Raw genomic sequence first — 13,273 nt, 5'->3', positions numbered from 1 at the left:
ACTCAACCGGCACAATAAGAAATTTTAAATCGAATCATTACATGTGATGAAAAGTGGATCATGATAATCGAAAGCGCTTATTGCAATGGCTGAACCCTGGCGAGCCAGCCAAATCTTGCCTCAAGCGAAAATTGACTCAAAACAAATCAAGTTTCTGCATCACACACCCTAAGTGCACGCTCATACACTAGGACAATCGTGCGACAGCGCAATGTCAGTCTCGCCGTGAGCGCTGAGGTGCACGAATTTAACATGGATACGTTCGATGTTGATGTATTCACTGACAAGATGAACAACACGGCCGTTTCTTTCGAATACTATACTAATAATAATCGCATACTGCACGACGTCTGTCGTAGTGAGTAGTCGCCAACGCAAGCGACAGCTCCGCTTCTAGTCGGCGCGTCAAGACCCCAAATGGAAACGACAACGTCACGTCCTGTCGCGGCGACACGTCGCTTAATTTGCGATTACCCTAACGGATGCGACTGGCATTGACACAGGTCGTGAGTTGCTACTAGCCAAACCTCTACAGGATATTATAATATTTACTATATATGTCTGTAGTTTTACAGAAAACATAATGTGTCATTTTTAACAAACTTCAAAAAAGGAGGAGGTTACTCAATACTACAGTATACTCGTATATATAATAGTTCTTTACATATGAAATTTCCGTGTTGGATGAAATAAGTTAACGCACTTTTTTCCTATATTTTTTATTTTTATTATGACGGAGACCTTCCAACCCCAGCACTTGTAGTTAGTTACAAGACGTTGGAGACCGTCTGCTATGCAGTATGAGGTCGCGCGTTGTCGTGCAGGAGCAGCGGAGCCGAGCTGACCAAAGCTGGTTGGAGATGTGCGAGCTTCCCCATTATGGTGTTTAGTTCACATCTGCAGTAATGCTCATGCTGTTTGGTAAGAAGCTGTGATGAATTACACCGGCGCTAGACCACCAAACAGCTACCACCACTTTCTTGGGGGTCATTTTTCGTTTAGGGCATTGTTTAGGTACTAAAACAGGATCGAAACAACTAGCTGAGCGCTTGCGATTGTCGAATAGAATCCATTTTTCGTCACAAGTAACAATGCGAATCAATATGCCTTCGTTTGTGTGTCTGTTGAGCAGTGCAAGGCACGTCTCGACGCGTATTTCGCGCTGGCGTTCATTCAATTCGGCACCCATTTGTCGAGCTTTTGTTCATTGCCAATTTGACGCAAATGGACCAATATTATTTTAGTGCTTACTTCGAAAGCTGGTCCTAATTCAGCTGTAGTTACAGTGTAGTCGACTAAGATTTTCGGCCGACCACGTGATTCATTTCCTCGGTCAAAATTTCCGGAACGAATGCGAGCAAACCAATAACTTACGATCGTTAGTAGTATTCGCACCGTAAACGTCGTTGATGTTGGGTCCCGCTTCTTGCACTTTGCTACCACGACGGGACTCATAACAAACAAAATATAGAGCAGACCGACTGGGGTAGTACTTCGACCTTACAGAAGACCACAGTTAAATAATACTGCTTTCTTGCAGTATTTTGTTTCTGTGGTGAGTAAGGTAACCAGATCTCCTGGGGAGGACTTAAACAAATTACTAATTATAAAAAAAGAATCCTATATGTTTAAAATAAAAATAATTTGAAATTCGGGTTCTTAGCGATTTTTTTTTTAGTTTTGAAATAGCCAGTACGACGAAACGGCAATTTTATAGGTTCAAGACCTAATATCTACATAAATATATATTTGTATGTTCGGGAATAACTTCGTTGTTTATGAACCGATTTTGATAATTCTTTTTTTGTTGGAAAGGAGATATTCCAGGGGTGGTACCATGAAAAGGAAACCAGGATCTGATGATGGAATCTTAGAGAAATCGAGGGGAACCCTCGAAAATCGTAGTGACGACTAGTGCGTTTGTTAATTTTTTTCGTCAACTTACGTTGTATTACTTGTCTATGCAATTGAAGACGGTTTTTTTTTCGTTTGCGAGCAAACAATATTATACCCGCCTATATAATTTTGTACGTATTTTCCCTATATGCTAGCTTCCAAAAAAGGAGGAGGTTATCAATTCGACTTTATTTTTATGTATGTTTTTTTATTTATTTTTTAATCGAAAGGTGGTGAGTTAGTTAGTGGTGGGTTTGGTCCCATTTAAATTTAATTCAAATCTGACAAGTACTTTTCGAGTTATATCTAATAAATACCGATTTTTATGAGTTTTGTTTTAATCGAAAGCTGATGCTTGTCTTGTAGTTCAATTTAAATTTTATCGAGATCTGACGACTATTTTTTGAGTAATGTTTGATAACGCGTATATACTTAACTATTTTTTCTACCTACGTTGCGGTTACTTGTCGATGTAATTGAAGTCGGTCTTTTTTTCATTTGCGAGCAAACATAATTATTAATTTGTAAAATATAATCTTTAATCTTATATTTTGCTGTGTCGTTACGGCCGTAATGAATATAGCCACTCCCTCTCTTCTCGTGGGTGTCGTAAGAGGCGACTATGGGATAACACAGTTCCACTACCACCTTGAAACTGTTAAACCCCACCGATGACGGGATAACCATCCAACTGTTGGCTTCCAAATCAATTTAACCTATCGCAGTCTACTGCTGGACATAGGCCTCCACAAGTTTGCGCCAAAAATGGCGTTAACTCGTGTGTTTTACCCATAGTCACCATGCTGGGCAGGCGGGTTGGTGACCGCAAGGCTGGCTTTGTCGCACCGAAGACGCAGCTACCCGTCTTCGGCATGTGTATTTCAAAGCCAACTGTTGGAGGGCTATCCCGCCATCGGTCGGCTTTCTAAGTTCCAAGGTGGTAGTGGAACTGTTATCCCTTAGTCGCCTCTTACGGCAACCCCTGGAAGAAAAGGGGTGGCTATATCCTTTAATGCCGTAACCACACAACTAGTGTGGCTACAGCTAGGCTTCCAAATACACAGGCCAAAGTCAGGCAGCAGCGTCTTTGGTGCGACAAAGCCAGCACTACGCTCACAAACCGCCATTTTTGGCGATTTTACTGATTTTACAGAAGTGATCAAAAGTGTAATAGTTTCATATTTTTAAACTCCAGCGAATTAAAAAGTAAACAACTATGTTTTTTTATTACAATAAATAGAATGGAACAGGTATATTAAAAACCTTTTAAAACAAATATTTAAAAAAAAATATTGCTAAGCACTAGCTTTTATGTCGCTCTTTAAACGATATGTGTGAAATAATTGTTTCCTACTATATACTAACGTATTATCTAAATTAAAAATTATTAATTGGGTGCATAATTTTAGCTGAGAGTTTGATATAACACATTTTTTTTTATGTCACTAGGTCGGCAAACAAGCGTACGGCTCACCTGATGGTAAGCGATTACCGTAGCTTATAGACGCCTGCAACACCAGAAGCATCGCAAGCGCGTTACCGACCCAATCCCAAATCCCCCCAGGAGCTCTGGTCGCCTTACTCACCAACAGGAACACAATACTGCTTGAAAACAGTATTATTTTGCTGTGATCTTCTGTAAGGTCGAGGTACTACCCCAGTCGGGCTGCTCCATATTTTGAGCAGGAAATTCCTGCTGTGTCCTACCTCAGTTAAGCACATGCGATTAAATGACAAATTTGAGTTAATATGATCTTTTTTTTTATTATACATAACAGCAATTCTTTTAAAAAATGTAATACAAATATTTTTTAAATTAAAGTTGTAGGTATTTGTTGAGATGAAAACATATTTTGTTAATATTAATTTACAAAAATGACTTCATTTTAACTAAACTTTGTAACTATTATGTGAGTGTTCTTCACAATAAACAGACAAGAACATTTCTCACACTGTTCTAGAACAACACGCATAATTAACGTGCAATGTGCATACCTTCCCCTGAAGAAAATTTGGCTACACTGCGTTACCTATGTGTACGAATAGATTATACTCGTACTAACTGCCTGTTTTATCAATTATTGATAAATTTATCTGACATATAACGATAAACAATAGTTTCTAATATAGTATTCTTTTCTAGTTATAGTCTATTAGTTTAGGTGTAACATGTCCAAAAAGTCTTTTTACTGATAAAAAAACATATCACATCCATATCACAACCTTTTGGGCCAGATAAATTTCATCAATGTTCATTCAAACAGGCCCACACCAAACTAAAGTACTAGTAATCATTTTAGAACAATTTTTATTCTTCTTTTATAGATACTAAACAATTTTAAATGAAATAATAAATACAACTTAAAATGAAATACAATTGTAGGCTGTACCTGATTCCAATCTCAAGTTTCATAAAGCGCTGCAAGTACAATGTAATTATCTGAATCTACTTACTGATGAATGAACGCAGACAAATTGAATTGGTTTGACATCTATGCAAGTGGCCTTAACAACCAGTACAGACCACGTGCACGTACCGTATACGACCTGCGTTAGAATGTTTGCATAGAAATATGTTTTCCCTGCGTACTGTTCGCACGATACTTGTTATTTTTATGTAGCCTTACTATAAATTAGCGTAGGTTGTGCTAATATTACATACAGATAAAGAGTAGAAGGGTTTGTTTCATTTCTAAAAGAATATCTTATTATGAAGTATAGTAGTTTCAGTTATAACATTGTAACAACTATACACTTCAACGCCGATACATGATAAGAAAAAGAAAAATTATATAAAAATAATTTGATTATCCCATGTTATTTTAATTAGCTTAAACCTTTGAAAATGTAGAAAACACATCATACATAAACATGTTCTTGTCTTTTTTTAAAATATTTTTGCACTAATTTATTTTTCATCTTATTTATTTAAACACATATCCCTTCACAAACTACCGTATCCGACTCACAGTCTATACTAATATTATAAAGCTATAATTTTGTTTGTTTGTTTCAACGCGCTAATTGCAGGATCTACTGGTTTGGATTGAAAAATTATTTTTCTGTTGGATAACTTATTTACTGAGGAGGTTATTGGCTATATTTTTCTTCAAATTAACGCGTTTGAAACCGCGGGGCACATTTACTTAAAAATATTAATGTAGTCTCAAAATTTCACACTACCAGCTCTTGAGTTATGTTATGGAAAGTTATCCTACTTTCATAACCATATTGGTTGTATTCATTTAGTATTATTTTATTGTTTGTAAATTTGAGAATACATTTGTCGCTTCATTTTTATGTAAGAGTCATTTAAATAGTATATTGACAATATAACCTGTTATAATTTTTTTAAGGTACCTACTCATTTTTGCGGTTTCGTTGTACAACCAGGAACTCTTATAATAACGTTATATCCGCCTGTCTGCCAATGTTCCATCTGTTACTTTCACTGTGTAAATAAAAGTGTGCTCTTAATTGTAATCTGAATTATTTGAAATTATTATAATCATATTTAAAGTTGCTGAAGTTACACGTAGAAGATGAAATTACTAAAGAACAGTAAAAAAATGTTTTATTATTATTTAGCAAAATAAACTACTATTTATTTTGTTTTGTCTAGATTTGATGGCTCAAAAAGAAGATATTAGTTTTTAGTATACCTACGCTATAAAATCTACCGAAACCTAATTGAGAAACGTTACCAAATGCTTCAAAAGTGTATTTACAATATATAATACATGGCCACGTTTTCCCCATCAAAACCATCAAAATGATTACATATATAAAATTTATGTTGTGATATCACTCAAACTAAAAAGCTGTCAAAACTATTCTCACAGTTGATCCAAGAGCTCGCTATGGGAAATATAATTTAAACTCCACTGCTACTATTCAGTTGACATTGCTTTGTTATTAATAAGCATGTAATGTATGAGATGTTAATAAATATGTATAAATTAAGGACTAACCGAAAAAAACGTTAGGTATGATTGATTGCCGAGTGAACATACAGTAAAAATAAAATAACAATACGAATAACCTTATACCTAACGCTCTGGTAAACTTTTATGAAGCTAAATGTTTTAAAATTTGGTTGCTATGATGCATTCGTTTTCGTTAATGCACCTTGGATTGATTAGAATTATATAGTAAAAATATTTCTAAGGGAAATTGAACCAAATTTCACGATCATTCTTATAAAGTGAGGCTCAAAAATGTCTCAAAATAGATTTTTTAAGTAATTATTGTTGTAAAAAATATTTAATTATGGTTAATTAACATTAATAAACTATTGTGTTTCCATCATAAAATCAATTTTTAACATTATATATATATATCAATCGCTCAAATAAATCCCTAAGTATTCCTTTTACATCTTAACAGGGCTTTTTTGCAAATAATTTGGTTTAGAAAATATAAGCCGGAAACTTCAGCGCTACCTAAGCGTGTATGCCTATATGTATTATCATGAGATGTAATATTACAATATATTATACTTTTACAATATGCTTATATACTCGTAGAAGCAACAAGCTCATGTATGTTGCATATTTCGTATTATTCGATTCGTTTCAGACCCCTTCTGCATTACGTCAATGGATTAATACCCCGGTTCAACGACAACGAGTACTTTAACTGTAATAAGGTGGTTGATACCAGTGTATCATCACACAATAGCATTCTATATTACAATTGATAAAAAATATTATGAGCACATATGTACTAATAGATAGGACCCGTGAACTTTGTAAGAAAGAAACTTAGAAGTTTTAATACATATCTTATTCATATGTCTAAATTTGGCCAGTCTAGAATTGACCGCATTATTTTTTTATTTTTTTTTATTTTTTTGTACAGAACTAGGTCGGCAAACGCCGTACGCTTGTACTGCTCACCTGATGGTAAACGATTACCATAGCTTAGAGACGTCTGCAAAACTAGAAGCATCGCCAGCAAGTTGCTGTCCCTATCCCTAATACCCCTCGGGAGCTCTGGTCACCTTACCCACACAGGAACACAACACTGCTTAAAAGCAGTCCGGTCTGATCTTCAGTAAGGTCGAGGTACTTTCCCTTTGGTCTGATCCAGAGTTTGAGCAGGATATTTTCTGCTGTGGCCTATCCCGTTAAGAGTTTCTATATTTATATTTATAGCTAAGATATTAAATTTTAAAATAGGGTCGTCTAAAGAAAAAATCTTTATGTGCATAGATTGTTTAAGGTAAGATATTTATTTAGACAGATTAATATAGAATCCTTCAAATTACGTAATATGTAGTTTGTAAATTTTAAAATGAGTAGTAGTGTATTACGGCATTTTAAATAAAAATAAAGTGTTTCGTTACGTTCATACTGGTACAGACTTTTCTGTAGATCAGTTAAAAGAAATAATCAGCCATATAATATTTTGTACCTTTTTATTTGAAACTAGCTGACCCGGCGAACTTCGTATCGCCTAACAGTCGATTCTTTATTTTTATTTTATTTTTTTTAGAATTTTTCTCTCCGTAAGAACCATCCTCGTACTTCAAGGAATATTTTAAAAAAAGAATTAGCGAAATCGGTCCAACCGTTCTCGAGTTTTGCGCTTAGCAACACATTCAGCGACTCATTTTTATATTATAGAAGAAGATGTAATCTTCCCGTCATTTGATGCTAACCGACATCCATCATTGTATTTCAATTTTATATATTAAAAAAAATGTATTATAATTCAAAAACAATTACAAATTTAAACTAAAAATCTTAAATGTTATATATTGCGATAAACAATTCCCTTGGAACTCTAATGGAACTTGTTAATTTTATCATACCACACTTTATATTTTGTGGTAGCTGTAATTACATCCGAACATTATTGAAACGCTTTGTCGGGCATGACGCTATTTGTCGTTTAATTAAATATAGTGCATGTGAGGTTGAAAACATCTACTGTACATAATTGTTACATTACATATTCAACATAAAAGCTTTAGGGCCAGGGATAAGTTTATATATGTGTCTGTATGTAATATTTTTTATTTTCATATGAGAAAAACATTATTAGCTACTTGTGAGCTGTTTTAATTTTTTTAAACGAATACAGTGTTGTTTTTTTACGTGTTTTATTGTAAGATTCAACATTAAAATACTTATTTTTTTGTATTTGATAAGTTGTAATGTGTTGTGTGTGTTGTTGTGGATTAAGCTCTAATCCTTCTGCTACTTGGAGAAAGAGTTCTAGCTCAGCAGCCGAATATTATGTTACGTTGTTTTATTGTTTACGTTACGTTAAAATTAACTGCAAACAAAAAATCAAAAACGTTTTAGACGCCTATATTTTGTCTACAAATTGAAAACATCTGTAATACATTTTTAAAATGAGAAATACATAGAAAGTTCGCTGCTTTCAATCACTTGTATTCCACTAATATTTCCTCCGATTCATATTATTTTCATTAGTAACGCTCTGCTAGTAATTGTTTTTCCTACTTGAAAAATGTATTTCAAGCACGCTTCGAAAATGTTTTTTTTTTCTTAATGTATATGTTTTATGTTGTCTATCTTTTGAGAAAAATGTCGAAAATTTAAATTGTCATCTACCGGGTGGCGCAAAACTACCGTTAGAGTTTGATTGTTTAATAACTTTTTAAATTAATTTATATTTTTATTTTACAATTTTGTAAAGAAAACTTGGGAAATTTGAAATGGAACAAACACACAACAGGACAGCGATCAAAATTTGTTGAATTTTATTTTTAAAATCAACGGTCAATTGTTTTTACGCGGCGTGCTTATCGTCGTTTTTTTAATGTGCGTACTGGCCCTTCAGCACCAACAATAAGCCGCCTGGTTGAAAAATTTTGACAACGTGGTACAGTAAGACACCTACCATGTAGCGGTAGACCACGTAAAGTCCACATGAAAGAAAATGTCCAACGTGTTGTGGGTAGTGTGCATGACAGTCTAGAAACATCAACAAGAAGACGTTCGGCACAACTGGGGCTATCGCGTAGGTCCGTGCAGAGGATTTTAGCCGCATTACACATGTTACCGTATAAGGTTCAGCTTGTGCAAGAATTTAAGCCGTTAGACTACCAACAACGGCTCTATTATGCCATTTCATTCCGACAAAAAGCAGAAGAATGATGAAGCCCATTTCCATTTCAATGGTTTTTTAAACAAGCAAAATTCCAGGATATGGCCTACGGAAAATCCAAGAACAGCTCATCAGCAACAATTCGCTTCAGCCTTTAATATCCCACTACTAGGCATAGGCCTCTTTCCCCATGTAGGAGAAGGATCACAGCTTAATCCACCACGCTGCTCCAATGCGAGTTGGCGAATATATTCCTTACTATGAGTAACGATCGCTATCAGGTGTACATGATAACAACCGGGACCGACAGCTTAACGTGCTCTCCGAGGCACGGTGAGGAGACACACAAGGACTGCACAAACACCCAGACCACGGCAAATACCTGTATGGCCAAAACAAATGTTTGTCAAGTGCGGTGATCGAATCCGCAACCGCCAGCGCAACTGGCACAATCCATAGCTGTGACCATAATCCATAGTTGTGACAGCAACAATTACACCCCCTTTAAAGTACTGTTTGGCGCGGTGTATCGTCTGAAAGGATCAGTCAGTCAGTCAGCTCAGCCTATTGTAGTCCACTGCTGGACATAGGCCTCCCCAAGTTTGCGCCAGACCGGCCGGTTTTCCGCAATCTCATCCAGCCTACACCGGTAATCTTACGTATGTAGATCGTCGGTCCAACGGGCCGGAGGACGTCCCACACTGCGTTTTCCAAGACGCGGTCTCCACTCCAGGACCCGCCTGCTCCAACGGCCATCGGTCCTGCGACAAAGATGACCAGCCCACTGCCACTTTAACTTGCTAATTCTGTGGGCTATGTTGGTTACTTTTATTCTCCCTTTCTTTTCCCATTTTTAATCCTATCTTTAAGAGAAACCCCAAGCATAGCCCGTTCCATTGCAAATTCTAAAAGAATCTTTGGCCCATATTTATTTTAAAGTGCACATGGCGCCTCAGTTACGGTTAATGGTGCTGCTTGCTGTAGAAAACCATCCATAATTGTAGTTCCAACAAGATGGAGCCATAGCTCACACTGCGAGATTTCAATGGCTCTGTTACGGGTCCTCTTTGGCGAACGCATCATTTCGTGCAGAAGCGATTTCAATTGGCCTTCACGTTTACCGGATTTAACAGCGCGAGACTATTTTCTTGGGGGTTATTTGAAAGAAAGAGTATATGAAAATAAGCCAGCGACCATAACACAGCTAAAACAAAACATTCGCAATGAAATTTAAGCCTAAACACCGGGAATTTAACGAAATTTTATGCAAAATGTACTGGAAAGAGCACGAATGTGCGAGGCCGAAAATGATCACCACTTGCGGGACATAATTTTTAATACTTAAGCCAAAAATATTCCTCTTTAATATACTTTATAATGAAATAATAATAAGAATAATAATTAACCATTAAATAAAAAGTTATTAAAAATTTAAACCCTAACGGTAGTTTTGCGCCATCGGTATATATTAATACGTGAAGCAAAAACTTCGTACCCCTTTTTACAAAAATTGCGCGGACGGAAGAGTATGAAATTTCGTATATTTAAAGTTTAAATAGAGGAGTGCAAAATGCTAATACTTTTTTTTAATTACGCATAAAAATACATGAGAAGATAATTAAAAAAAAACATTACACACACTACCATGTATTTGATACACACTCATATATATACTCTTTTATAGAAGTTATAGTCTTTGACAACAGAACCTTAATAATGTTCAAACTTATAATTTAAATTAATTATGGTCGAATTTCGACCACTGGGCGAACGCTATTTTAAAATGTTAAAAATAATGTTCTAAAAGTAATCAATATTTTCGCTCTAGTGAATTTATGTTTAAACTAAAATAGTTAACAGCCATGATTAAACACTTATCAGCAGGTTTAAAATTATTATTCAAATATATTTGAGTTTGACTAATAAATATCTTATCACGTTTATCGACCAGTTCCGATAATTCTAGACCGTCGTCGTGCATAATGATAAAAAAATGATGCATGTGCAAATTATTCGTTTAATACTCAACATCTTAGAAAAAATTAAAGGTAATTACGTCATTGATTTTTTAAACTTGGAATTAGCTTGTAGTGTTTCTTATTATTACGAGTTATCTACGATCACACCATTTCGAAAATTGATTACTACATTGTACATGGTATGGTACCTACTTAAATACCTACTTTGTACCTCGAAAGTTATTTTTATGTTTGCAATATTTAAAATAGTGATGAGTCATCGTGGCTATGAACAAGTAATTAAATGGACAGGCAACGGTTGCATATAATGAGGTTATAAAATCGGAAGTCAGTTTCAAATTCAGGTCAACTGCTATGAACAATGCTACGTGAGATATATTTTAATCATTCAAAATTAAATTGCAATTTTATCTCATCATTTGTCGCATGTGTCTCATGTACATTTTTGTGTGTATTCTCCACAAATAAATTCAGTCGATATCTACACTAAAAGCAGATAACGTGTTTCGTTTACTTGACTGATCCACTGTGGGATCTTAATGTGTGTTCCCATATCGCCTGACGTATGGCAACAATAACAAAGTTTACTAGAAATTGCTTTAATAAAATAAATTGTGTTAAATTTTTATAAAAATTATTTCACATTTTAGAATTTATGTATTATTTAACATTTTAAATGAAGGATCAGAGCTTAATCCACCATGCTGCTCCAATGCGGGTTGGCGGATATATTCCCTACTATGAGTAACATTCCGCTGTGTGATTAAGTGGTTGTGGTCCGCTCTTCCTGTAGGTGTCGTAAGAGGCGACTAAGGGATAACACAGTTCCACTACCACCTTGGAACTTAAAAAGCCGACCGATGGCAGGATAACTATCCAACTGCTGGCTTTGAAATACACAGGCCGAAGACGGGCAGCAACGTCGTCGGTGCGACAAAGCCAGCCCTGCGGTCACCCACCCGCCTGCCCAGCGTGGTGACTGTGTGCAAAATACATGAGTTCACGCCATTTTTGGCACGAATTTGTGGAGGCCTATGTCCGGCAGTGTACTGCGATAGGCTTAAATGGTGATTATGATGAGTAACAATCGCTATCATGTCTATTTATTTATACATGATAACAACCGGGACCGATGGCTTAACGTGCTCGTCGAGGCACGGTGGGGAGACCACGGCAAAGTGTGCATGGCAAATACAAATGTTTATCATGTGCGGGGATCGAACCTTCGAACGTCAGAGCAACAGCCACAAAGCAGTGCAGTGACCGTTGTGCTAACGCATCAATATTATTGATTTATAATTATAATATTATTCGTGCGATAAACATAATTAAATTATTGATGTGTAACTCTTGACTTTATTTTATTAGTTACAAGTATGTTTAATTAAATCTTATAAAATGGCAGTACTGCAGAACTGTTTCTATTAGTAATTACGGATGCGCAAGCCCGTTACACTGCTAGCTCCTTTCTGTTGGGTAGTCTGTAAGAGATCGCTATTTAGTGATGCGGTCTCGCCCATTGCACGATATGTATTTATTATTAATATTAAATACATATTATAGTGCAACTTTATATTAATTACCTGTGCATTAGCTGTGTTCACGACTTCGCCCTCGTGGAATATTACCTTTGTACAGCATTTTTTGGATATATCTTTTTATTTATTTTGGACTAGCTGTGCCCGCGAGTTCGTCCGCGTGGAATTTAACAAAAAAGTTATTGTTCAGTTCGCTGACTTATAAAATAAATAAATTTCAAAAACAAAACTAGAATAAGTTACCCCTAATTACATCAGCTATCTGCCAGTGAATGAAGAAAATGTTATTTTTGGTCTATGTACCGTGTATATACACCCAATGCATTTAGTAAAAAGCTGTTATTTCAATATTACAAACAAACACTCCAATTTTATTTATCTGTATAAATTATAAACACCGTCGTTTGGTTTTTACATGTTCAACGTGATTCTATAAATTTGCATAACTGTTTCAAAACCAAACTAGTACCAATGAAATATCTGATAGCCAAATGAAAAAAAAAATACATATGATTCGTTTCACGTTTATCTAAATAAAATAAATAAGGATTATTTATAGGTCGCTTTGCTATACTCAAACGTCGCCAAAAGGCTGATGCATTTGTTTTGTTTTGCAGGAGACATCACACAAAAAGGATATGAGAAGAAGCGCACGCGACTTCTCGCCCCTTATGTCGCACAACATCAGCCTCAAGGTAAGAATATTGAAGTTCAATGATGCAAGTAATCGCTTCTAACACTGTTGCCTGAACTAATTGAAGAGGTATGTTATTCTTGACC

General features: G+C 35.5%; 1 protein-coding gene across 1 annotated transcript in view; it reads left to right on the top strand.

Annotated features, from left to right (window-relative positions):
• LOC123668348 (disco-interacting protein 2) overlaps positions 1-13,273 on the top strand; it is an 86,812-nt gene that overhangs the window by 25,445 nt on the left and 48,094 nt on the right. The window contains exon 2 of the mRNA XM_045602088.1: positions 13,111-13,188. Within this exon, the coding sequence (XP_045458044.1) occupies positions 13,111-13,188 (78 nt within the window). The remainder of the gene's footprint in view (positions 1-13,110; positions 13,189-13,273) is intronic.

The sequence above is a fragment of the Melitaea cinxia genome, chromosome Z (assembly GCF_905220565.1).
Source record: "Melitaea cinxia chromosome Z, ilMelCinx1.1, whole genome shotgun sequence".
Classification (NCBI taxonomy): Eukaryota; Metazoa; Arthropoda; class Insecta; order Lepidoptera; family Nymphalidae; genus Melitaea; species Melitaea cinxia.
The sequence above is the reverse complement of the archived record's forward strand: the minus strand, read 5'-3'. Positions and strand labels throughout refer to the sequence as shown.